The 27,248-nt window shown below is 33.3% G+C and overlaps 3 protein-coding genes across 3 annotated transcripts in view; 1 reads left to right on the top strand and 2 right to left on the bottom strand.

The window, feature by feature from the left end:
• The window catches only part of LOC135142709 (uncharacterized), a 56,332-nt gene that overhangs the window by 3,247 nt on the left and 25,837 nt on the right, over positions 1–27,248 (top strand). The window lies entirely within an intron of this gene.
• Positions 5,585–6,992, bottom strand: LOC135142712 (uncharacterized integrin beta-like protein C05D9.3). The gene is made up of 4 exons (XM_064074462.1): positions 6,392–6,992; positions 6,176–6,338; positions 5,952–6,124; positions 5,585–5,906 (listed from the first exon to the last, which is right to left on the bottom strand). Exons 1-4 carry the CDS (start codon positions 6,527–6,529, stop codon positions 5,607–5,609), a joined length of 774 nt encoding a protein of 257 aa, XP_063930532.1. The 5' UTR covers positions 6,530–6,992; the 3' UTR covers positions 5,585–5,606.
• LOC135142711 (uncharacterized) lies at positions 11,413–12,153 on the bottom strand. Its single transcript, XM_064074461.1, has 3 exons — positions 11,962–12,153; positions 11,754–11,910; positions 11,413–11,704 (listed from the first exon to the last, which is right to left on the bottom strand). The coding sequence occupies exons 1-3, from the start codon at positions 12,097–12,099 to the stop codon at positions 11,463–11,465; spliced, it is 537 nt and encodes a 178-aa protein (XP_063930531.1). The 5' UTR covers positions 12,100–12,153; the 3' UTR covers positions 11,413–11,462.

Raw genomic sequence — 27,248 nt, 5'->3', positions numbered from 1 at the left:
TCGTTATATCTCGCACTTCTCGAAAATCACTTTTATATCTCTATCAAAATAAAAAAGTTATGGCCACTATTGGGTTTATGGCTAGCGTGCGGGCAGCGTCCATAATTTTTAAATCTTGCGTCCTATCAGAATATTATGTGAAAAAGTATTATCGAGGGTCACGTTCCATAAAATCCGGGCCATCCGCCGTTACTGGGTTATTTGACGTCCAATTGTCTCTTTTTTCGGGTTATTATGGATTTTGGACCGGTTCATGAGTTCATTTCTTCGACGTCTTTATTAATAATAATAATAATAATAATAATAATAATAAGTTTATTGCCCAACAGTTCAAGCGAACCAATTACAGAGCAATGAATGAATATAACCTAATAACCTAATATTATTCTAGAGTGTGACAAAAAAAAAAAACAGAAAACCGAAACTATAAACTACACTTTCCATGAAGGTTAAATAAAAGAATGTGTGCTTATATATAAATGAATAACAAAACAAAAGAAATAACAAACCAACTTTAAATAATAATAATAATAATAATAATAGTAAAAACAGTATTTGACACAAATTCAAATTAGTAGAAACAACAACTAATAGGTGTAATAATTTAATTAACTACTATTAAAATAAAAAACTATTACCTTCGTTTTGAATTGTTTGAAACTGTGTGAAAAGATATCCAAAGCCTTAAAGTTCTTATTAAAAAGGAAACACATTATATTTAAAGGCGATTTCATTAAAATATTTGTACGAGCTAAAGGTACATAAAAAGGCAAACCACTTCTGCAATTTAAGCGTGGAACATGAAAGCAAATTTTTCCCAATAACTCGGCACAATCAATCCTTGAATGAATTAATTTAAAGAAAAATAAAGTAATGGCAACTTCTCTTCTGCTAACTAATGATAACATGTTGAATTCACTTAGCAGCAAAGCATTATCAATTCCTCTATCAGGATAAGTAGCGTATTTTCTAAACCATACGTATTTCATGAATTTTCTTTGAATGGACTCGATGACATTTATGTAGCATTGGTATAATGGATTCCAAATTATACAACCATACGTCAGACATGAGATAACATATGCCTCGAATAATATCTTAATAGTATTTAAATTATTGAAGTTTTTACATGTCCTTATTATAAACCCAAGTAAAGAAAACGAACGTGCAACAATATTGTTGATATGGCATTGAAATGTAAGTTCTGAATCAAATGTGATTCCCAGATCTTTTATGACATTACATCGAGGTATGATTTCATTATTTACTGAATAATCAAATTTGTGTAATGTTTTCTTACGAGTAAATGATATGACTTTACATTTAGTGACATTCAGGGTAATTTTATTTAAGGAACACCAATTGTTGAATTGATTCATATCACTTTGAAGCTGATGTGCATCCTCAGTTGTTCTAATAATGTGATATATTTTAGCATCATCCGCGTATATTAATGACTGACTCTTGAAAATGGTAGGCAAATCATTCACAAATAAAATGAAAAGTAGCGGACCAAGATTAGCTCCTTGTGGAACTCCTGATGTGACATCGTAGATATGAGAAGAGTGACCATTATAAAAAACATATTGCGATCTGTCTGATAAATATGAGTGAAGTAAATTGAAAATATTGCCACAGAGACCATATACCTGAAGTTTAGATAATAACATTAAGTGATCAAGGCGATCAAAAGCTTTCGCAAAATCTGTATAAATGACGTCTACTTGATACCCATTATCAATAGCTTCTGTCAGAAATTGGGAAAAACAAGCTAAATTGGTTATCGTTGAGCGCCCATCAACAAATCCATGCTGCTGCGGAGAGATATATTTTCGAACATGAGGATAGATAAACGAATACAGAACAACTTCAAAAACTTTTGAAAAGTTATTTATTATTGATATAGGACGGTATTTATCTATTTCAGCATTATTACCTGATTTGAAGATTGGTGTGACTTTAGAGGTCTTCCACTTTTTTGGGAATGTACCAGTAGTAAGGGCAACATTAAAAATTGCTAATAAAGGTTGAACAAAAATATTTTTACAATCATGTATCACAAAACCTGGGATTTGGTCAGGCCCAGCAGTAAAAGAATTTTTGATTTTATTTAAAGCAACTAAAACGTCATTGTGAGTAATACTGGATATAGATAAAGAAAGATAATCAGACGAAGGCACTGGAAAATCTGTTGAATTCTGAGAACAAACATAGGACGACTGAAAAAATGTGGTAAATGCGTTGACGATGTCTTCTGGAGAATTTAAAGAAACGTTATTAAAAGTCATTTTTCCGGGTATGCGTGTTTGACCTTTTATTGATTTTACATACGACCAGAATTTTTTTGGGTCCTGGGATAGATTATTTTGAATGGAATTCAGATATTCTTTATAAGCTAGAGATATTTGATTTTTAGTAATAGTACGATAATGTTTAAATTTGACGTAATAGGAGCTATCATTAGTTTGCTTATATTTATTATGATAATAACCTTTTAATTTAATGTTATTGATAATCACAGAATTGAACCATGGCGGAAACTGAATCTTATTGAATTTATTTGGATAAATTGGGACATGCTTATCAAAAATATGATATAGGGCGTTATAAAATTGAGCTACCATACTATCGACATCAACACAATTATTTAGAAAGGACCAATCTATATTTAATAATTCCTGATATAAAGAAGGATAATCAGCTCTCTTAAAATTGTACAGTTTTACACCATTTGGTCTAGTGGAAGGGAAGTTACTAAAGTTGTCAACAGTGAAGTCAATCAAAATCGAAAGAGCCGAGTGATGGGTGTCTTCCGCAACCACAGGACTGCAATCATGTTCAACCCGACAATGGACATTGGAAAATACAAGATCCAGTAATTTGAGGCGTTTTTCACACAATTATATTGAATAAAATTCATAAAACTACAAAAATTATTGAGGGTATGTACCAAGATATTGTCATTATTTTGAATAAATTGGGGGATGTTAAAGTCTCCTAAGATCAAAATATTATCTTCTTTGTTGAAAAACTCCTCAAAAAAGTTACAAAATACCATCAAATCATCACATGTTGGAGTTCTTGAGAAATATACAACAAATACATAAAATATCGAATTTTTAAGCCAACATTTACATCCTATAATTTCAATTATGTCTATACTATTACGTAATTGAGATAAGTCAACAACTTCGGCAATTATGTGAGATCGCAGTGCTAAAAGGACACCACCACCTCTAGATATATTTAACTCTTGATAATTACGATCGTTTCTAAAGATATTATATAGGTGAGAAGAAACAATTTCAGAATTTGAGATAGAACTACATAACCAAGTCTCAGATATGGCGATGATGTCATAACTTAAATCTAACGTGGCATTAAAAAATTCATTTGATTTATTTCTTATACTACGCACATTTTGGTAATATAGTGATATAGAAAAGTTGGGCCTTACTTGTTTAAATTATTTGAATCTCTGTCATTGGAACGTTTGTTCGCTACCATAACACGCGGAATTCCCCTTATATATTTTATAATAAGACCTTCCTCACCCCCATTTTTTCTTTCTTGTAATTCTTGTCTGATTTTCTTGTAGTAACTACGTTGTTTTGGTGTTTTGTCCAGTGACACTCTAATATTTTTATAAATTTGATTTTCATTAATGATATTACGATTTTTCCTTATCCCGCGTAAAAGCTTTACCACTTGCTCACCATTTTCTAGGTTAACCCTCATCGGGCGTGGGGCAGCACGAGTGGGTTCAAATCTGCCTATTCGATTACATTTGGAAGAAATAATTTCTGAAGTTTCACCAAATTGAAATAAGAAATTGTTTATTGTTGCTAAGTCGTCAGAGTTATTAAAATTTTGCCACATATTCGAAAAACAAATTTTTTTTAGGGAACAATATACACTTTTGAAAACAAAGCTTAGAAGAAAATTTGCAATCATGATATTTTGGTTTTGAAAAAAGATTTCTTTTGAAACGAAAAGAAATGTTTACTAAAACGTCTGACTAGAGACCAAATTCGCTTGTACTGGTGGTGGCGTATGGATGAAATAAGCACTACGAGCTTTTTCTTGTTAGCATCGACTTTCCCAGTTTTGTTTATTCAGTGTCTGGATTGCGGCGTTTACTGTCTGCTGGATTAAAAGGACTACAAGGAATTAAGGATTTAATAAGAATCCTTGCAAGTAGTTGGCCGAAGCCACCGGAACTTTTTACTTTTATCTACGACTGCAGCAGTATTCCTTTGAGTTTCATTTCTCGACCCTCCGTACTCGTTAAAAGTTGAAACGGAAAAGCTGCAAGCGAACTACAAGTCGATCGTAGGGGTTGAATTTTAATTCGAATTAAGTACGTAGCGAGATTTTGAACTTTTTATTCAATAATTTCAACATGCAATAATAAATTTTAGTAAACGGAACGAGCACGCGAAGTTTTCGTTTTTTAATCTCGGCGGCAAATCGAGCCACTTTTTAGTAGTTTTCTCGTCGGGGGACGAAAAAACAGTGTCGTTACTCAATCAATATCTCACAATGGGATAGTTGAAAAAATGTGATTCGTTCGTTCCGCCTGCGTGCATCTCATGCCATTATCAATTCAATTTATGAAATACGTACTAATTAAATTCCAGCCCGAGGAGCGGGAAATAAACATACCTCAAGATACAACCTCAACGTTGTAATTAATTAAAACGACACCTGTTTAAATCGCCTCATTTATGTTTCCACCGTAAAACTTCAATTATTAATTAAAGCAGCAGGCAATGCGATTGAGCTTCATGTGAAATTTATTGGTTCATTATGAGAGTATACAGGCAATATTTCGCTCCCCCGGCATAAATCAAAACGATCACCTTCGTATTTATCTTTAAAACAAAGCATTCTCTCGCATTCCTAATGCCCCGTTTATCGCCGAAATCGCTAATGGACATTTCAGCGCGGCGCTTAAAAATTTCACAGGAAAGTTCCGAGAGAAATTTTATTGTCCTTTTATGAATATTTAATGATGTGAACAAACCACCGCCGTCGACTCCAGGACCGGATATTACCGGAATTGTGACCATAATTCATTATTTCGAACGAACGCTTTCGTACCGAAATAACGTGTTTACACTTTTTTCTTTATTGATCCATAAAAAAGCGGGAATATGTTTTGGAAAATTATCAACGTTTAGAATAACCCGCGCGCATTTTCGGTGATTTAGGACGTTCGACGGCCGGGATAATTAATTTGGAGATATTAGGACCGAGTTATTGCTTGTAATTTCGGCTAGATGCCGGATTTAAGCTGTAAAACCGAATTTATTATAGCTAAATCAAGGCACGTAATAACCTGTAAGGTAGGCACTCGAAAAATATGGCCCATATAACTTTTATTCGCTGTAATAGAATTTTGAAAAGCGATAAAGCGCATTAGCATTTTAGGGGCCATCAGAGGGTTTATGGCGCGGCGATTTTCGAAAAGAAAAATTCGTCGAAGGTTATTTCGGAGTGCATTTCAGAGCAATTTGTGCAATTTCAAATTTAGACAGACAGACAGACGGAACGAGGGGGAGTTTTCATGGAACTACACCAATAGTTTTCTACTGATTTATTAATCACGTCATAACGTTCGTCGTGTTAATTTCGCAACTGTCCCCCGCCCACCCCTCGTTGCAATAGCACACCCCGCACACGAACTCGCCCCTGCCGCGACACCCCGGAACTTCTTCGGGTAGTTCCGGATTGCCCTTCGTGCCTTCCATCTCGCAAGGACAGTTGCAGTGGACGTACAAATTCAGCCGGAAGGTGGCACCACTGGGGGCAGCGCTGATCTCAACCGTTTTGATCTTCTCGGGTTGACGTTTCGCGCAAACCACTTGCTGGACTTTGACCACAAACTCCACGGATTTACCAAACTAGAAACAAGCGTGGACAAAAAATCACATCGTTTTGACTTTTACCTCGACGTTGTCACACTGGCTGGTTTCGATCGCCTCTTCGTGTTGACCACCGCAGTCGCTGAAAAACGCCAGCTTTATCCTGGGTTTGTGGTAGTTGTGTTGGAGTTCGACGGCCCGTTTGCCCCACGATGGGCGCTGCGGTGTGAAGGTTATGGGAAAGGCGAAAGTCTCGCCTGAAACGAGAAATGGGCTTCCAGAAATTTCGAAAAGGCGTTCCCGTTTACCTAGTCTCAAATTCAGGAAGACTGCCTGAGGCGCGAACTCCTCATTCCCTCGACTGCTTATGACGTACAAGCTGCTTTTTGGAGGGTGGACGTAGCCCTTGGTTGCGTCCCTTCGTTCCAGGTCCAGGCGGTCCTTTTTGAAGCACCCGGAACCGTTGACCGTCTGCTCAACGGGTTTGGGTTGATCGAGGGCATTTATATTTGGTTGCTACTTACCCGATACTGCAGGTACCAGCCGCACGATGGTGCATGCATGCACTGCTGGCAGGTTCTTAGCGATGAACAGTCGTCGATACAATGCACCTGTTTTAATTTGGTCAGGACGAACAAGGTTATTGCGATTTTGTTCCACATTCTGCGGTTAGCTCGACCGAACTAAGTCGAGGTTTACGGTGTTAAAGTTCAGAGATTAAGCGTGTTTATTGTTATTGTTTGTGTTGGATTTGAGATGCAGATGGTTGGAGGCGAGACGAAATAAATTAGTTGCGAGGAGTTGCTTGATCGGGCAGGAGATGCGCTTTGACGCTTCAGATGGCGGTCTAAAAAAATGTGGATTTGAAAATGAATGTACATTAAGCGTAATCAATGGGTGATTAGAAAGGTGATGGCATTGATGACTTAAAGTGGGGCATGGATTTTTCCTTAATACACAAATGCGGGTGATTAGTGGAGAATCTTGGAGTTGGGTTGACGCGAACTGTCAAATTCGTTGTAGTTTGATATTTTATACTCTGTTGTGTATCGATTTTGACCGCGCTCCTATACTAAGAGAGCGTCTTAAGCGCTATCAGATTACCAGAAAATATCGGGAATAAGGTGCAAGTCTGCCTGTCAATCAACTGATTAGAAAATATAATTTTGGAAGTTGTAGACTACGCATTTACTGTGCAAAAATATTAAGAAAAAAGTCAAAGATTAAGCCCCACCCACCAGTCCCAATCTTACTTGTGATGAATTTTTCATTGGTCGTCAGACCGAGGGGCGGAGCTTAACGAAAATGTAGAACATTTTCAACATGTTTTCAGTTTTTTGTTCCCAAAAGAAGGCCACGTATATTAAGAAATAACATACAAAATACAAGCCCCGCCCACCCACCCTCTCTTAATTGTGATGATTTTTTTCTATCCGTCGTGGGGCGGAGCTTAATTGTAAAAATCATTATTTTTCCACAAGAAATTACCATGTGAAACATGCTCTTAAGTCATCGTGTTGAAAACTATCTACACCCGCTCGCATCTCAATTATGATGAATTTTTCATTCGTTGTCAGATTGAGAGGCGGAGCTTAATTGCGAAATCCACATTTGTGTATAAAAATTACCATTTTAAACCATTTTGAGAGATTGAGAGGCGGAGCTTAATTGCGAAATCCACATTTGTGTATAAAAATTACCATTTTAAACCATTTTAAACTTGTTTTCAGCTTCCTGTCGGGAAAGAAAAGTACGCATACTAAGAAAAAAACAGGTTAATTGTAGATAACTCCCGCTCACCCACCCCCATCTCAAATATGATATTGTTAAAGTTTCTTGTTGTAAAAAGAAGGCATTTGTTAAGAAAAAGGGGGCAAAATATAAGCCCCGCCCACCCGCCCTGTCTCAATTGTGATGATTTTTTTCTATTCGTCTTGAGCGCGAGGGCGAAGGATAATTGTAAAACCACTATTTTTCCAGAAGAAATTACCATCTGAAACGTTTTTTTATCGTGTTATTCAAAAAATACTATGTATCAGTTTTAGTGTCCAAATTTTTAAATTATTAAAAAAAATGCACTTGGTGATTCCTGAAAAAGGTACGAATTTTCTCAAAAATAAATTCTAGAGGTCGAAATGCTTCAAAAATCGTCGATAACATTGAACGGTAAAATTATTGTTTTCTTAATATAAGGAGTTTTTGCACTACAAGAAAGTTAAAACGTGTTTCAGATGGTAATTTCTTATAGAAAAATAAAAATTTTGCACTTAAGCTCCGCCCTACGGTGTAACAATGAATGAAAAATTAATCACAATTGAGATTGGGCGGGTGGGTGGGGCTTAATTTTTGTTTTTTTTTTTTTAATATATAGAGTTTTCTTTCAAGAACAGGATAATTAAACATGTTTTCAGTTTCTTGTTGGAAAAAGAAAACTTCGTGTGTTAAAAAAAAACGAACGAAATATAAGCCCCGCCCACCCACCCCTTCTCAATTCTGATGAATGTGAGCTGACGGGTGGAGTTTCGTTACAAAATCCTCATTTCTCTACAAGAAATTACCGTATGAAACTCATCACAATTGAGATAATTTTTGGTTTCCTTTTTACTTCTTTGTTAATTATAGTTTTGTTTGAACATAATTTTTTAAGAACGTGTTTCAGATGGTAATTTCTTATAGAAAAATAAGAATTTTGCAGTTAAGCTCTGACTCCTCGGTGTGAGACCGAATGAAAAATTCATCATAATTGAGACAGGGTGGGTGGGCGGGGCATATATTTTGTATTTGTTTTTCTTAATATAAGTAGTTTTTTCACTACAAGAAACTTAAAACCTGTTTAAAATAACAAATTTTTGCACGGAAATGTGGATTTTGCAATTAAGCTCCGCCCTTCGGTGTAACAATGAATGAAAAATTAATCACAATTGAGATCGGGGCGGGTGGGTGGGGCTTAATTTTTGTTTTTTTTTTTTAATATATAGAGTTTTCTTTCAACAACAGAATAGTTAAACATGTTTTCACTTTCTTGTTGGCAAAATAAAACTTCGTGTTTTAACAAAAAACGGACAAAATATAAGCCCCGCCCACCCACCCCTTCTCAATTGTGATGAATGTTTAATTCATAGTGTGCAGAAAGGCGGAGTTTAGTTGCAAAATCCTCATTTCTTTACAAGAAATTAGCATAAGAAATTCGTCACAATTGAAATTAGGGCGGGTGGGTGGGGCTTAATTTTTGGTTTCCTTTTTACTTGATAATTATAGTTTTCTTTGAATATAATTTTTGAAGAACGTGTTTCAGATGGTAATTTCTTATAGAAAAATAAGAATTTTGCAGTTAAGCTCTGACCCCTCGGTGTGAGAACGAATGAAAAATTCATCACAATTGAGACAGGGTGAGTGGGCGGGGCAAATATTTTGTTATTTTTTCCTTAATATTAGTAGTTTTTTCACTACAAGAAACTTAAAACCTGTTTAAAATAACAAATTTTTGCACGGAAATGTGGATTTTGCAATTAAGCTCCGCCCTTCGGTGTAACAATGAATGAAAAATTCATCACAGTTGAGATCCGGGCGGGTGGGTGGGGCTTATTTTTTTTTTATATATATACAGTTTTCTTTCAACAACACGATAGTTAAACATTTTGTCAGTTTCTTGTTGGGAAAAGAAAACTTCGTGTATTAAGAAAAACGGACCAAATATAAGCCCCGCCCACCCACCCCTTCTCAATTCTGATGAATGTGAGCTGACGGGTGGAGTTTCGTTACAAAATCCTCATTTCTCTACAAGAAATTACCATATATAATTCATCACAATTGAGATAATTTTTGGTTTCCTTTTTACTTGTTAATTATAGTTTTGTTTGAACATAATTTTTTTATTATTTTTTTGAAAAAATTAAAAATTTTGATAAAATTTCATTTTGAAAAATTGAGCTTTTAGAAAAGTTGCCTAAAAATTCACCAAAAATCGTGGAAAATTTTGACAAGATAATTCGAAAAACAGCATGTGGCCGGTCTTGGATGAAGATCTTCGATGTATCCGTTTCCAAAGTCAGATTTTTAAAGAAATCTAAAAAGTGGCATATTTAATTTTGGGGATTCCTGAAAAATAATAGAAATTTGAAAGAAATGCAGCACAAAGAAAATTTTGGAGCTTGACATCTGCAAAAACTCCTTTTAGACATTTTCCCAAGGTGCTTGGAAAAAGGAAAATATTTCATATTGAGAAATTGGATTTTTGGAAAAGTTACCTAAAAACCCATTAAAAATACTGGAATATAGATCTCGAACAACTAATTAAAAAAACATAGCTTGTAGATGGTCCTGAACAAAGATTTTCGAGGTATTCGTTTTCAAAGTCAAATTTTTAAGGTGCATATTTTAAAAATTGCTATATTTTATATTTCGATTTGAAAAAATGACATAATTTTTGGATGAAATGAAATTGAAAATAAATCTTGAAAGTCGAAATCCGTAAAAAATTCTTTTAGAGAATAATTGTCGACGGTGCTTGAAAAAGGTAAAAAATTCCATCAGATTTCAAATTGAAAAACTGAGCTTTTGAAAAAATTTTACGAATTTTTTTTTTAGAAATCAGACCAAAAATAAATTCTAGAAATCGAAATCTGCCAAAATTCTTTTCAGATAATATTCGACGCTACTCGAAAAAATTCAAAATTTTCATAAAAGTGAATTTTGCGAAATTGGGCTTTTAGAAAAATATAGATTTCGACAAACTTATTCGGAAAACATAGCTTGTTAATGTTTTCCGACAAATATTATGAGCTATTCGTGTTCAAGGTAAAAGTTTTAAATATTTCTAAAAATTGTAATAGGCCATTTTATCGAGTCTGGAAAAATGTTAGATCCAAAAATAAATCCTGGAGGTCGAAATCTATAAAAAATACTTTTAGATAAATTTGGACGGTGCTCGAAAGAGTCAAAATTTTCTTAAAATTTGATACTGAAAAATTGAATTTTGGAAAACTTGCCCAAAAATCCACCAAAAATTCTGGGAGTAGGATTTCGATGAGCTAAATCGAAAAACATTCGTGTTAATAATGGTCCCGGACCAAAATTCCGGGTCAAAATCGAAATCTAGAAGCTGCCGTACTATTTTTGTTAAGTACGCATTTAGTACCTCTCCGAGAAAACTGGGTGTTCTAAAATTTTGAAAAAAATTGTCTTTGCGCAGGAATGATACGTCTGTTAGGGAAAATAATTCCAAGTTGATACAACAGCTCGTTTTCGAAATATTCGGGTTCAACTCCAAATTTTTGAAATAGTTCCAATTTTGTCACCTTTCATTTTGGCCATTTTGGAAAAACGGTAGGAGTTTTCGCAAAAATGAAACCATCATAAACGTCTACAGAAAATAACCGAAATTAAAAAAAATGGTGTGTTGAAGGTCCAGGATCAAGATCGTGGGGAAATATCGAAAATCTCGAAGTGCCCAAAAATCCACCAAAAATTCCGGAGCTTATTTTCCGATTCGTCTTACTGTTGGACTAAATAGGGAAATTTGGGTTTTTCGGGATCGTTCTTCAACTGCTTTGAAACTTTATTTTTATTTCTGGTCGGCTTCCATTCCAAAAAAAATTAAAACGGGCATTCACAATTAAAATGCAAATCCACGGTCACCTTTTGCTGGGTTTGCGTCGTAGGCAGAGTCAGAGTTTGTCGAAAACTCTTGGCATCTTGTGGACAGCGTAAAGCCTCCAAATGAACGATGACAAAGTCGGGCTTCGTACGTAGAAGTTGGACGATTATGTTCTGGTCGTGGGGAGTCACTAGAGATTCATCTTTGGAAGCAAACCGGACTTTAAACAACACTGGTGAAACTACAAATACCAAAGTAGTTTTTTGTTAGTTTTATAATAAAACACTTACGTAGACGAAGGTGCGCCGATAACTTTTGTGGCGCCACCAAAATTTTGTCGTCAAGGGGCAAATTTTCTATTACATTGATTGAACTTCCGGGGTTGTAGGCGCTTGCTTGGTAGCTGCTCACGTTGGTGTTAGTGAAGCAATTACTGTGGTCCAGTTCCTAACAATTTCGAAATTGTGTAATTTTTTTTTTTATGTTGAAACTACTTACAGTGGTGTGTTTCACAAACCAGGAACAGCCCAATTTGCGGATGCAATCATTGCAAGAATTATTGTGGGCGTTGCACTCGTCTTCAGGTTTGGCATAGGAAACAACGAGCAACAACAAAAAGGTCTCGATTATTCTCATCTTCACAGCACTGTTTCCACGACTTCAAAAAGCAAACTCAAACCGGTGTCTTCACGGACGTTCTTATATAAAAACGAGCGGAGGCGTAAACACCATACATACAATAAGCCCGATAAACAAATAATTGGAAAGGTCGTGACATTGATTTATAAATAACTGGGTTTTTTCCTTAACACACTAGTGCAAGTAAATACTCGGAAGTCTTCATCCATTTAGCGCACACCCGTCGAATTTCGCCGTAGTTCGATATTTTATTACTCTCCTGCATATTCAAGTCGATCACGATCTCCTCGATGCGTTAGTTCCCCCGATAGCGAATAGAACATGTTAATAAGCCCCATTTGCATTTTCATTCTGCTATAACACGACCGTCTCAAGCGCCATCAAACTTCCACGAATTATTACCATTAACGCTCTCCGTGTTCGGCGCGAAATTTTATTGTAGCAACGCCTCCAACATTTCCAGAAAAGCTCGAGCGCCGTATTTTTCGGCAATTATTCGAGTTCGAACCGGCACATAAATACGAGTTCGGCGATCCGTGAAGCAGAAGGTTTGTTAAATAAACATGGGGTCTTTCTGGCAAAGAAAACCTCTTTTTGGGATTATTTTAGTTTATATTTTATTTTCAATTCGGCGTTGGGTTTAGGCGGACAGTTTAGGAAATTCGGAAAAAATAGTTCGGGTTACTATTTATAAATTCTTTTCACGAACGCCGGCCTCTGGCTGGGCTCAAGCTGGAAATTCATTGCCGGGAAGGGGTGGCTGGAGCGGTTTGGAAATATTTGTGCAATTGACGCATTTGACGTGAATAAGCAAAGTTTGCGGTACGTGCTGAAAGCGGGGAAAGTGCGAGGAGGTTGATGCATTTTTCTGGGGCCGGGGATTGTTTAGGCTTGGGGTGAATAATTTTGCACGAGCAGGTATGTCGAGGATTATGAATGGTGCGTTCGCGGAAAAAAAGAATGACGGATATTCGAACTGGAGATCGATTAGTTGTTTCCAAGGATGGTTTTCGGATTTTGTATCATCTTTTAAATATTTAGATACATTGTGAAGGATGAAACACGCAACGATTGTGCTGGAACTGATTTTAATTATAGTCTAATGGTATTCTGTAAAATGGGAAAGCGTTGCCTTAATTGCTCGAAGCGACTTTCCCGTTTCCAAAGATTATTAAAAGCAATCTCTTAAGGTGTTTTAGGGTCCTTATAAAGAGTCATTAGACACTTTTCAATGGCATAACTTCGATTCAGCGTTATAATTCAGCATTCACACTAGACGTAAATGAACCCAACATCAAGAATAATTTTGTTTCTAGTAGTGAAATTTTATTAAAATAATAGCCAAAGAAAGACCGTAAAGGGTATATGACAACGAATGCATTTTTGGCGAACTCGCTCTTGTCAAAATTCCCACCGAATTACACAAATCCGTATAGCACATGTAACACTTCTCCTTAGTGCTGTTGACGCAAAATTGTTGGTGAAATTCCCTGGTGGTAACGCAGCGTCTTGCTTCGTCTACCCTACCACCTAAAAGTAGTTCAATTACCAACACAGTAAGTGTACAATTATTATATTTACGGAAGAATATCTGTTGCATTACGCATGCGCGGGTGTAGCTTTCGTGTGTGGTACAATTTTGTATTTCCATGGGTTTTTGACACGAGCGTATACAAAAATAACACTTGGTCGGTTCTTGCATCCCATTTAAGGCCGGTTCTTTCGTCCCATCTTGTGTCGATCCTGTTGTCCCATCTTGGCTCGGTTCTTTACTCGTTTCTTCCGGTGCTTCGGACGGTGCATCGTCAGCCCGGCAAAGCACCGCAACCAAAACTAAATCGCAGAGTATCACAACTAGGTTCATTATAGAGACATAGAGTTCTATTTAGGTTTCAGCAGACGTTGTACTATTTACTTATAATTTGGCAGAAATTTGGAACGGATACGATATGAAATTTTTGCGAATGTCAGTATGTGATGATAAATTGACAAACAAGTAAGGTTTCTAGATATTGTAGATCCTTTTTGATGTGGTGTCGTTTTTTGGCTGCTAGTAGGGCAGTTATAACAGAAAAAAATTGGTCTAAAGAGTTTAGACAGTACTTCCCTCGCTGTCGGAAACTTGACGACTGCATGCCTATTGTGTTTTTTTTCTCATTACATTTTTGTAGTAAGAATTTAAAAAAAAATTGCGATGACGTCATCAACATTTTTGCAAGGACACGTATATCAGTTGGGATAGATGTAGTGTAATACTAAGAATAAAATTATTATATTCTCAAATTTTCGGGAAAATGAATTGGGTCGTTTTGAATATTGATTTGTAATAATCAATAAAATAACGAAACAATTTACTCACGTATACGTATCAGAGGCAACTGAAAATCGTGTATGTATAAACATTCTTAATTTAAGATGACAGGCGTAACAGCATACGTGAGAGTCAAACAGAGAAACTGTAAACAAAACGACCATCGGTTTTATTGCTTCGACTTCCGCTTATTGTATAAAACATTGGGTTTTATTTTAATTCTTGACGGTGAAATTCACAATTGGTTGATTATAAACATGTCTATTTCACATTCGCGGAACCAAGTGAACGCATAAAACAAATGCAGGTCTGTAATGTTAAAGTCGATGTAAATAAGCGTGCTACCCTTATGTTTCAACCGAGTTTTTCCTTTAACAAATTTTGTGTCTACCAAATTGGGTTGGTTGGGGTGTAATACTAATAATAAGTGTTGCCTTTAATTTAATCAATAAAATAAATTGACTTCATTAATTTTTTTGAACCACCTCTTAAGAAAATCTAAAAAATATGAATGGAATGATAAATCACAAGTACAAACTCATCATATTTTTTGCATTTTAGATAGGATTTATTCAGCAAAATTTAAGGGTGACGTCATCAATTTTTTTAGGAGGGATGAACAAATACATTTTGAACAAAAGTTTACCATGCTTATAATAACTTTAAAATATTCCCAAGATTTCAAAGCATTCGGTTTTGTAATTCCTGATTAAATCGATAAAATAAATTCACGCCTTCATTAATTTTTTTGAGTCACCCTGCATATGCAAATCCAAAAATATGAATGGAATGATAAATCACAAGTACAGACTCATCATATTTTGTACATTTTAGATACGATTTATTCGGCAAACTTTTGAGCTGACGTCATCAGTTTTTTGTAGAAGATAACCAAATATATTTTGACTAAAAATTTATTATGCTCTTTATAACCTTAAAACATCTGCAAGATTTCAAAGCATTCGGTTTTGTAGTTCCTGATTAAATCAATAAAATAAATTTACGCATTCATTAATTTTTTTGAGTCACCCTGTATATGCAAATCCAAAAAATATGAATGGAGTGATAGATCACAAGTACAGACTCATCATATTTTGTACATTTTAGATATGATTTATTCCACAAACTTTTGAGCTGACGTCATCAAGTTTTTGGAGGGGATAAGCAAATATTTTTTGACTAAAGATTTATGATGCTCTTTATAGCCTTAAAACATCTGCAACATTTCAAAGCATTCTGGTTAGGAGATTAAAAATTAAATTTCAAAATGTTGTTTTATAATTTTGATTTTTTTTTTCCAAAAATCTGGACGTTTCGGGTGAAAAGTCGATTCAGAGTTGTAAACTACATGTGTAGGACTATGTTATTTTATACAATTGAAAACCCATTTACTATGTAGAATTTTGAAGTGACGTCATCGCATTAGTGGTGGGAATGATTAGACAAATTTTGGTTAGCGTTTTACCATCTACATGATATTCTTAATATAAGTACAAAATTTCACAACAATCGGTCGAGTACTTTCGGAGATTATCTGTCTAATAAAAATCCGGGACGACAGACGGACAGACGGACGGACAGACGGACGGACAGACGGACAGACAGACGGAAATGGGAGACCTATTTCTTCGTCTTCTAGGGGTCATGAAAGATCGAGAAAACGTAAAAGTAGAGAGTCAGCCGACGGACTTGATTACAATACTTCCTTTGCTTACGCTCGGGAAATAAAAAAGACTATACATAATTCCTGGAAAAGTCGTTACCACTGAAATTAGTTTCTTCATTGTTTTCACCACTTCTTCGAACTACTTTCAAATCGCATTAATTTTAAACAAGTTTTCATTTTAATGGTCACAATTTCGTAATTTATTATGCCGAGCGATAACGTTTTTGTTTGTAAACAACTTTAACCCATAGTTCTTCGTTTAAAAGTAGATAAGGAAGAGTGGAGTAATGTTATTTTAATTGTACTTTGTACAAAAATTTCTTCCTTAGAAATGTGTAAGAAATTTCCAAAAGTACGAAAAAGTAGGTCTCCCGTTTCCGTCTGTCTCAATTTTCATTAGGTTTATACCTTAGGCATCCAGATTTTTGGAAAAAAATTCAAAATTGTATAACATTTCACAATTTAACTTCGAAATTGCAAAATCGTGTGCTTTGAGATCTTGCGAACGTTTTAGGATTATCTAAACCATGCTGAATCGTTTACCAACATTTATCCGTTTATACTACGTCCCGCCCCACAGGATTTGATGTCATCTTGTGATTTTGTCTAATAAATGTTATTCAAACGTTAAAAAATAACATTTTTCAATTTTTCGATTCTTCAGTTTCTCGGTTCATCAAATTTTTGATTTCTTGAGTCGACTGTTTGATATTTCGACTTTTCAATGTTTTGTTTCGATTTCTCGACTTCTCGATTTTTCAGTTTTTCAGTTCTTCAATTTTGAGGTTCTTGATATTTAAATTTTTCGATTTTTTAAATTTTCGATTACAAGACTTTTATTTTTCAACTTCGATTTTTCAACTTCTCAATTTTTCGTTTTTTGATATATAAATTTTGTGATGTGTCATTTTTGGGATTTTTCAGTTTTTCGATTCTTCAATTTTCCAATTTTTCAATTTTTAGAATTTTGGATTTTTCGATTCTTTCGTTCTTCGATTTTTCAACTTTTCGGTTTTTCGATTTTTCGATTTCTCGGCTTTTTGATTTTTAAATTTTATATTTACACTTTTTCAATCTTCCGATTTTTTCTTGTTTCGATCTCTCGATTTTTCAATTCTTCGATATTTCTATTTATCAATTTTTCGAATTTTTAATTTGTAGGTTTCTCGGTCTTTTTATTTTTCGACTTGTTGGTTTTAGATTTTTCGGTTTTTCAATTTTTCTAATTTAAAAATTTTATTAATTTATCGGTTTTTCAGTTTTTCGATTTTTCGATTTCTTGATTTATCAATATGTATTTCGATGTTTCGATCTTTCCGTTGTTCAGTTTTCCGATTTTTCGATTTTTGAATTTTTCGATTTATCGATTTTTTAGAATATAAAATCTTTCAATTTTTTAAATTTAAAATTTTTCAATATTCAGATTTTCGATTTCTCGATTTTCGGCTAATTCGTTTTCTTTGTTCTTCGATTCTGAAATATTAGCTTTTCCAGTTCTCATTTCTTCGATTTTTTGATGTTTTGATTTCTCGATTTTTATTTCTGATTTTTAAATTTTTCAATATTTTAGTTTTTCAATTTTTTAAAATTTAGATTTTTCGATTTCTCGATTCCTCAATTTTTCAGTTTTTCGATGTCAATTTTCCAATTTTTAACTTTTCTCTTTTGGGCTATTTCTATTTCCTAATTTTTTGCTTTTTCGATTTCTCGATTTTTCGATTTTTTAGTTTTTTAATTCATCAATTTTTTGACTTTTCAGTTTTATTGATTTTTGTTCAATTTTTCGATTTTTCGACTTCGATTTTCCGGATTTTCGATTTCTCAATTTTTCGAAATGTAAATTTTTCAATGTTTCAGTTTTGGGATTTTTCCGTTTAGGGATTTTCATATTTCGATTCATCAATTTTTCGATTTCTGGATTTATCGAGATTTCGATGTTTCGATATTTCGATTGTTCAATTTCCCTGTTTATTAATTTTTTTACTTTCAACTTTTCGATTTTGGGCTATTTCTAGATCTCAATTTTTAGATCGAGAAATCCATAATTGTTGTTTTTTCGATTTCTTGATTTGATGTTTCCGGTTTCCAATTTTGCGATGTTACAATTTTTCCACTTTTCGGCTCTTCGATTTTCCAATTTTTCGATATTTCGATATTTTGATTTTTTGATGTTTCGATTTCGCGATGTTTCAATTTTTCGATATTTTATTTTTGCAGTTTTTAAAATTATATATTTTTCGATTTTTCAGTTGTTGAATATTTCTATATTTCAATTTTTCGAATTTCTAAGTTTTAGGTTTTTCAACTTTTTTGTTTCTATTTCTCGATTTTTCGTTTTCGACTTCTCGGTTTTAAGATTTTTGAGTTTTTCAATTTTTGTATTTTAGAAAATTTGCAAATTTTCAGTTTTTCAGTTTTCCGATTTTTCAGTTTTTTGATTTCTCGATTTATCAAGATTCCGATGTTTCGATTGTTCAGTTTTCCGATTGTTCGATTTTTGAAATTTTCGATTTATCGATTTTTACAATTTAAAATCTTTCAATTTTTAGAATTTAAAATCTTTCAATTTTTTTATATTGAAAATTTTTCAATTTTCAAATTTTCGATTTGTTGATTTTGGGCTTTTCGTTTTCTCTTTTCTTTGAGTCTGGAATTTTAGCTTTTCCAGTTTTCAATTTTCAATTCGATTTTTTGATGTTTTGATCTCGATTTTTCAATTTTTTTTGTTTCGATTTCTCTATCTTTTTGGTTTTCGACTTCTCGGTTTTAGATTTTTCGGTTTTTCAATTTTTCTATTTTAAAGAATTAGCAATTTTCGGTTTTTCAGTTTTTCGACTTTTCACTTTTTCGATTTCTTTATTTATCAAGATTTCGATGTTTTGATCTTTCGGTGTTACAGGGTCCCGATTTTTTGATTTCTGAATTTTTCGAGGTATCCATTTTTTAAAGTTTAAAATTTCTAACTTTTTTTAAATCTAAAATTTTTCAGTTTTCAAATTTTCGATTTTGGGCTATTTCGATTTCTCAATTTTACGATTTTGAAATTTTAAATTTTCCAGTTATTCAATTCTCCGATTTTTTGATGCTTTGACTTCTCGATTTTTTAGTTTTTCAATTTTTTAAAATTTAGATTTTGTAATTTTACCATTTTTCGACTTTTCAGACCTTCGATGTCAATTTTTCAATTTTTTATTTTTCGATTTCGGGCTATTTCGATTTCTTAATTTTTGATTTTTCAACTTCTTGACTTTTCGGTTTTTCGATGTTTTAATTTTTCGAATTTTTCAATTTCTCAATTTTTCAGTTGGTCGATTTTACGATTTTTTGATGTTTCGATTTAGGATTATCGGAAATATATTTTTTTTATTTTTCAAAGAAGCGAGATTTGTTGAAATGGATCAATTTTCTACGATGGTGTACGAAAGGATCGGATCCTTCAATATATCCACTATTCTGGACGAGAAGCAATGATCCCCTATAATCTTCGTTGGACTTTGATTTCGTCTTAGATTTTTTCAACCAGGATGTTCCATTCTCCATGCACTAAAACCCGTCGTCCAATCAATCCGATACCGCATCGCCATTGCACAATTTATACCATTAGCAAAAACAATCGCCCGTCCACCGCAAAACAGCTCAGCTCCGGCAAAAACCGCCATAAAATCGCAACTAGAATAATGGCCACTTAGCCGGTCAAGGCCCCACCGTGCCCCGCTCCACATTAATAATAATCCTTCACTGCCTCACTTTCTAACCTCCCAAAAATGTAGTTAGGTAATCCTCGTGCCCGCATCCTGCACGTCCCTTTTACGACCAAATAAATACGAACCGAACTTTTACGCCCCGACACGCGTACGTACGTGCGAACAAGTACAAAAACCATAAAATATTTGTTGAAAGCCCAATTTTACAACCGCCTCGCTTCCGCCCCATTCATAACCTCGCCAACCTTTTACAGCCACTCGATATCTGAATATTCAGCGGTTGCTTGCGATGCAGGTTTAGCGACGTTATTGATGGCGAAGAAATTGTCTTTTCGATTTATTTCGGCCGTTACTCAAGTGCCAGATCGCGCCGTAAATCCTGCTTCGACGAAAATTAACTGTGCGCATGCAATCAGCGTGCCGGAAAAATGCTGAAGAATTAAAAAATTAAAGGGGGAATTTTAGTGTCTTGGAATGGAACGGCGCCGTAAATTTGATTGTGGCGCCGTAAAATTTTAGATAAAAAATAAACAGTGAGCGGTATTCAAATTCGGGAGCATGTGCGGAATGGGGAGAGGGGCCGTAAAGCGCAGAGGTTCCTGGTTTATGGGTTCGGGCCATATGGTGGCAGGGATTGAGATCTACGTGGACTAGTGGCGAAAATAAACACGAGAAAACCGATTCCGGGAGTTCATCATCAGGCAAACCTCGTAGTGCCCATTCAGGGAAGTACCGCTGTCTATACCACATCATACGTGATGTTTCGATTAAGACCTAACGAGTAGAGTACTCGTAACACTTCATAGACTCATAGTACTACTGCTCACCTGGTGGAAGCTTCGTTCGGTTTCTGCGAGGAGACTTAACTGGAAGATATAGTGAAAATTCCATTTTAACTTTGAAACCGAAATCTTGTTTTAAAGTTGTCGTTAAGGACGGTAAATCGGCAATCAAATTTTTTTTGTTTATACCCCCCCCCAAAAATGAATTACATACGCTTGCATGTGTGATTCATGAATCCGTGTTGAATTTTACCCTAGAAGTCCAGATTTTTGGTAAAAAATCAAAATTTTATAGCTTTTTACAATTTAACTTTGAAATTGCAAAATCGAATGCTTTGAAATCTTGCGAACGTTTTAGAGTTATCGAAAGCATGGTAAATCGTTAATCAAAATTTATCCGTTTATGGCCTCCCAGGAATTGATAATGTTAAAAAGTAACATAGTCCTGAAATTGTGGTTTATGAATTCTTCTTGAATTTTTATCCTAGACATCGAAATTTTTGAAAATGAAATCAAAGTGGAGATATATAACAATTTTTCGATTTCTCAATTTTTGGAATTTTCGATTTTGGACTTTTCGATTATTCAATTTCACAATTTTCAATTTCTTGGCTTTCAATTTTTCAACTATGTACTCAATTTTCAGTGTTGGGATTTTTCAAATTTTCGATTCTTCAATTTCTCGATAACCCAAATTTTCGATTTCTGGATTTTTTCGTTTTTCGATTTCTCAATTTTCAGATGTTTCAGATTTATTATTTTTCAATTTTTGGTTATTTAATTTTTCGATTTCTCAATATCTGCGTTAATCGATTTTTTTACTTTTTGACTTTCCGATTTTTCGACTTTTTGATATTCCCATTTCTCGATTTCTCGACTTTTCAATGTTTGGATTTCTCGACTTCTCGATTTCTCGATTTTTTAGTCTTCTAGTTCTTCAATTTTTCGATTTATCACTTTTATCGATTTTTCAAGTAATTATTTGAATTTTCGAATTTTTGATTTTGATTTTTCGATTTTTTGATTTCCCGATTTCTCAATTTCTCAACTTTTTGATAGCTAAAATTTGGTGAGGTTTCAGTTTTTCGATGCTTCAATTTTTCTTCGATTTTTCAGTTTTTTTGGTGTTTCAGTTTTGGGATTTTTCAATATTTTGATTCTTCAATTTCTGGATTATTCAAATTTTCGATTTGTACGTTTTTTTTTTCAGTTTCTGACTTCCAATTTTTTGATGTTTCACCTTTACGATTTTTCAATTTTTGGTTATTCAATTTTTCGATTTTTCGTCTTTTTGATTTTCCCATTTCTCGACTTTTCTTTGTTTAGATTTCCGGATTTTCCGATTTTTCAGTTTTCCAATTCTTCAGTTTTTCGATTTTTCACTTATCTATTGATATTTAAATTCTTGTCAAGATTTTTGGGGTAACATTAAAATCGTATAACATTTTACAATGTAACTTTGTAAATGCAAAACCTAGATGTGCTCTGGAATCATGGACTTTTTAAGGTTATAGAAAGAATTTTCGATTTTTTGGAACATTTGTTCATCGGATTTTTGATTTTCGATTTGTTCATTTTTCGAAATTCTAATTTTCAATTTTTTTACTCCTCATTTTCTCCATTTTCGATTTTTCGAATCTTTGATTGATCGAATTTTAAACATTCGATGTCTTGATTTTTCAATATTTCCATTTTTCCACTTTGATTTTTCACTTCTAGAACTTTCGTTTTTTCAACTTTCGATATCTTGTTTGTTGTACATTTCGATTCTTGGATTTTTAGATTTTTAGAAATCCCGATATTGGAATTGTTTAATTAATACTCAAATTTTCAGTTTGTTTCCCTTTTGATTTCTCGATTTTTCAATTTTTTAGTTCTTCGCTTTTTCAAATCTTCTGTATCTAGAATTTTTTTTTTAATTTTTCCATTCCTTAGTTTTTAGATTTTTAAATTTTTTTGATTTTCGATTTTTAATTTTCTCGATTTTTGAAGTTTTCGGCTTTCCAATTTTTCGAATTTTCGTTTTTTCCATTTTAGAATTTTCGAGTATTTGATTCATCGAATTTTAGACGTTCAAATTTTCGATTTTTCAATTTTTCAATCGAATTTTGATTTTACAACTTTCGATATTTCCGTTTTATCTACATTTCGATTCTTGGAATTTTTGATTTTTTGAAATCTCGATTTTGGAATTTTTCGATTTTTAGATTTTCGAATTTTCGGTTTTTCGAATATTTAATTAATGATTCAGTTTGTTTCCTTTTCGATTTCACTATTTTTCAATTTTTTACTTCTTGGATTTTTCAAATTTTCTGTTTTTCGAATTTTCTTTTTTTGATTTTTCGAATTTTACATTTTTCAATATGTCCAATCTTCAGTTTTTAGAATTCCCAATTTTCTTGCGTTTCGATTTCTTGAAATTCGAATTTTGAATTTTCAGTCTTCCTAATTTTCCACTGTTTGATTTTTGATTTTTCAGTTTTTACATTCTTCAGTTTTTAGACTTTTGAGTTTTTATACGTTTCGATTTTTCTTTTTTTTTTCGATTTGTCGATATCAGAATTTTCCCAACTTTTTGGGGGTTGTTAAATTTTCGAATCTTTGACTTTCAGAAAGATTTTTTCTGTTTTTTCGATTTTTTAAATTTTCAATCGAATTTTTAATTTTTTTAATTTCGCTTTCTCCATTTTTCAATTTTGACTTCCATGTTTCGCTTTCAGAATTTTCAGTTTTTCGACTTTCGATTTTCCGTTTTTTCTGCATTTCGATTGTTGGATTTTTCAAAATCTGGATTTTATAATTTTTCGATTTTTTGATTTTAGAATTTTCGGTTTTTCGAATATTTGATTCATGATTTTTTTCATATTTGAATTTTCAGTTTGTTTCCTATTTGATTTCTTGATTTTTCAAATTTTCTGAATTTAATTTTTCGAAATTTCCATTTTTCCATTCTTGAGTTTTTAGATTTTCAATGTTTTTCCTATTCGATTTTTCGATATTCGAATTTTTAATTTTTTTACTTTTCGAGTTTTCAGTCTTCCTACTTTTATATTTTAGGAATTTTCGGTTTTTCAATTTTTACATTCTTCAGTTCAATTTTCTTTTTTTTTCACTTTTTGAGTTCTCAATTGTTCGAATTTTCAATTTGTCGACGTCAGAATTTTACTCTTTTTTTATGATTTTTCAATTTTCGATTTTTGGTTTTTCCAGTTTTCGATTTTGGATTTTTCCGAGTTATGTACACGACTGGTTTTGACTTTATAAAGGCTATGACAAAACAAAAACGGGTAAATCCCGCATCTTTGATAAATTTTTGTTTTGGACTTTACCTCAAGGGTGAAGGAATTTCTGAAATTCTTCTACGAATTTTTTTTGAAAAATTTTGAAAATTGCAAACTCAGTCATCGCGTTTATTCAAATAGAATAGAGGTCGTAACGGCGATTTCGGGTTCGTAATTGGCGGAAAATTATAGAATTTAACACCAATTCTCAGTAGATTGAACCAATTTTGACCATTTTTTTTTGAAAAATTTTGAAAATCGTAAACTCACTTTCTACATTTATTTGAATATTCTGCGCGTTAAAAGCAGTGTTGTAGAGTGACGACTTCCAAAGAGCCATCGAAAAGTTGTTAAAATCATTGTTAAAACGTGTGAGAATAATATATTGGTAGCTTTTTGAAAAATTCTAACGATATTTGGGCCTAATTTTTTAACTTTTGTTTCATTTCTGGTCAAATACACGTTTTTGGTGAACATTTTAAATTGTCAGTTATTTTTGTTACTTCGGTTTGTAGTTTGCGCGCACCTGAGAATCCGCTTAGTATCCAGATACACATTATGGTATTTGAAGGAGATTTTAGGTACGTGCCAACATTGTCAACCTGGCCGGGGTATTTTGATTAATAATTGAAATTAATTGACTTCGTAGCTGAAAATTTTTCAAAATTATGTCAGTTTTTTGAAATATTTGTCAATGAACGATATAAATTTTTAACGTTGTTTTTCCTGTATTTTTATTCCTTTCTTTGTATGTATATGTTTTTTAACTTTATGTTATGATGTTATGAATTATAATTAAAACAACCCATAAATTAATCTATTAAAGTTTGTGAAAACTAAGTAACATTTCTACTCTCCAAAACAACTATTCTTGATTAAATATAAAAGGTGTACAAAACGTTGTTCCTCGTTTTTATTTTTAGGTTTTTTTACTTTTATGGCATTTTAATGTAATAGGTTGACTTAACACCGGAAATATTAATGGGTGATATTCGTTTTTTGTGATTTCTAAAATCACCTGACTTGGCAGGATTTCGGTAATCACCATAAATACATAGTATTATTTATATCTGTAAGTTTTGTTTTTATATCTAACTTTAGTCACGCAGAACTTTGGTCATATTATCCTTTTGGCACCTTTTAATAGACCAATTTTTCTGCTTTGTTTACTAATTTTCTTAAAAATTAGTTTATAATTTTGACTGGCAGTTATCTCAGAACAAGGTCAAAAAAGCTTGTTTTTATTATATACCCATAAAAATGTTGTGTAATTCTTTCAAATTTGGAACAAAAATACCAATAAAACCAAAAATGTCAAAAAAGTTAAGAATCACATGCAAATGCGCTCGTATTAGTTCCCACATAAATTCTAGAACGAGTTATCACTTCGTTTCCTGCCAGCACTGCTTAATCGCTCATTTACCATTTCACAGTTTTTCACCTAGTAATTTACAAAATAACCACCTTTCGATGGGAAATTCATTAGCCAATGTAAATTTCACGGTTTATCAAACACGGAAGCTTACACTAGTTCGCATACTGTTCTTCCACCGTACTTAATGGAATATAATGCTCACTCCACTCTGAAAATTAGCGGTAATTTCACCGAAGCTATTGAACTCCAAGTACACCCGCAAGAACGTAGAAAAAACGTCGTTCGCACCAAAGAGATAAATCGTTGTAGCTTGTCGATTTTAAATTCAGTTTACTAACTCGTGTTTTAATTATAACAGCGCGACTTCATCATTAAACCTCAGCTTCCTCAGAGCGTCTTGAGACGAACATGCAAAAACTTAATTCTCGTAAAACGCCCGCTCAACACAGATACCGTGCGATCGAAAAAAGTTAATTAGGCGATTTTAAAATTTCATCGGGCAATTGTGCGCCATAAATGTCACAATTTATTAAAAATTAAAAATTCGATATTTTATGTATTTGTTGTATATTTCTCAAGAACTCCAACATGTGATGATTTGATCATATTTTGTAACTTTTTTGAGGAGTTTTTCAACAAAGAAGATAATATTTTGATCTTAGGAGACTTTAACATCCCCCAATTTATTCAAAATAATGACAATATCTTGGTACATACCCTCAATAATTTTTGTAGTTTTATGAATTTTATTCAATATAATTGTGTGAAAAACTCCTCAAACAAATTACTGGATCTTGTATTTTCCAATGTCCATTGTCGGGTTGAACATGATTGCAGTCCTGTGGTTGCGGAAGACACCCATCACCCGGCTCTTTCGATTTTGATTGACTTCACTGTTGACAACTTTAGTAACTTCCCTTCCACTAGACCAAATGGTGTAAAACTATACAATTTTAAGAGAGCTGATTATCCTTCTTTATATCAGGAATTATTAAATATAGATTGGTCCTTTCTAAATAATTGTGTTGATGTCGATAGTATGGTAGATCAATTTTATAACGCCCTATATCATATTTTTGATAAGCATGTCCCAATTTATCCAAATAAATTCAATAAGATTCAGTTTCCGCCATGGTTCAATTCTGTGATTATCAGTAACATTAAATTAAAAGGTTATTATCATAATAAATATAAGCAAACTAATGATAGCTCCTATTACGTCAAATTTAAACATTATCGTACTATTACTAAAAATCAAATATCTCTAGCTTATAAAGAATATCTGAATTCCATTCAAAATAATCTATCCCAGGACCCAAAAAAATTCTGGTCGTATGTAAAATCAATGAAAGGTCAAACACGCATACCCGGAAAAATGACTTTTAATAACGTTTCTTTAAATTCTCCAGAAGACATTGTCAACGCATTTGCCACATTTTTTCAGTCGTCCTATGTTTGTTCTCAGAATTCAACAGATTTTCCAGTGCCTTCATCTGATTATCTTTCTTTATCTATATCCAGCATTACTCACAATGACGTTTTAGTTGCTTTCAATAAAATCAAAAATTCTTTTACTGCTGGGCCTGACCAAATCCCAGGTTTTGTGATACACGATTGTAAAAATATTTTTGTTCAACCTTTATTAGCAATTTTTAATGTTGCCCTTACTACTGGTACATTCCCAAAAAAGTGGAAGACCTCTAAAGTCACACCAATCTTCAAATCAGGTAATAATGCTGAAATAGATAAATACCGTCCTATATCAATAATAAATAACTTTTCAAAATTTTTTGAAGTTGTTCTGTATTCGTTTATCTATCCTCATGTTCGAAAATATATCTCTCCGCAGCAGCATGGATTTGTTGATGGGCGCTCAACGATAACCAATTTAGCTTGTTTTTCCCAATTTCTGACAGAAGCTATTGATAATGGGTCCCAAGTAGACGTCATTTATACAGATTTTGCGAAAGCTTTTGATCGCCTTGATCACTTAATGTTATTATCTAAACTTCAGGTATATGGTCTCT

This window comes from Zophobas morio, unplaced genomic scaffold (assembly GCF_036711695.1).
Source record: "Zophobas morio isolate AGI-343-1 ecotype UQ-CSIRO unplaced genomic scaffold, CSIRO_AGI_Zmor_V1 ptg000050l, whole genome shotgun sequence".
Lineage (NCBI taxonomy): Eukaryota > Metazoa > Arthropoda > Insecta > Coleoptera > Tenebrionidae > Zophobas > Zophobas morio.
Note: the sequence above shows the minus strand (reverse complement) of the source record. Positions and strands in the feature narration are given on the sequence as shown.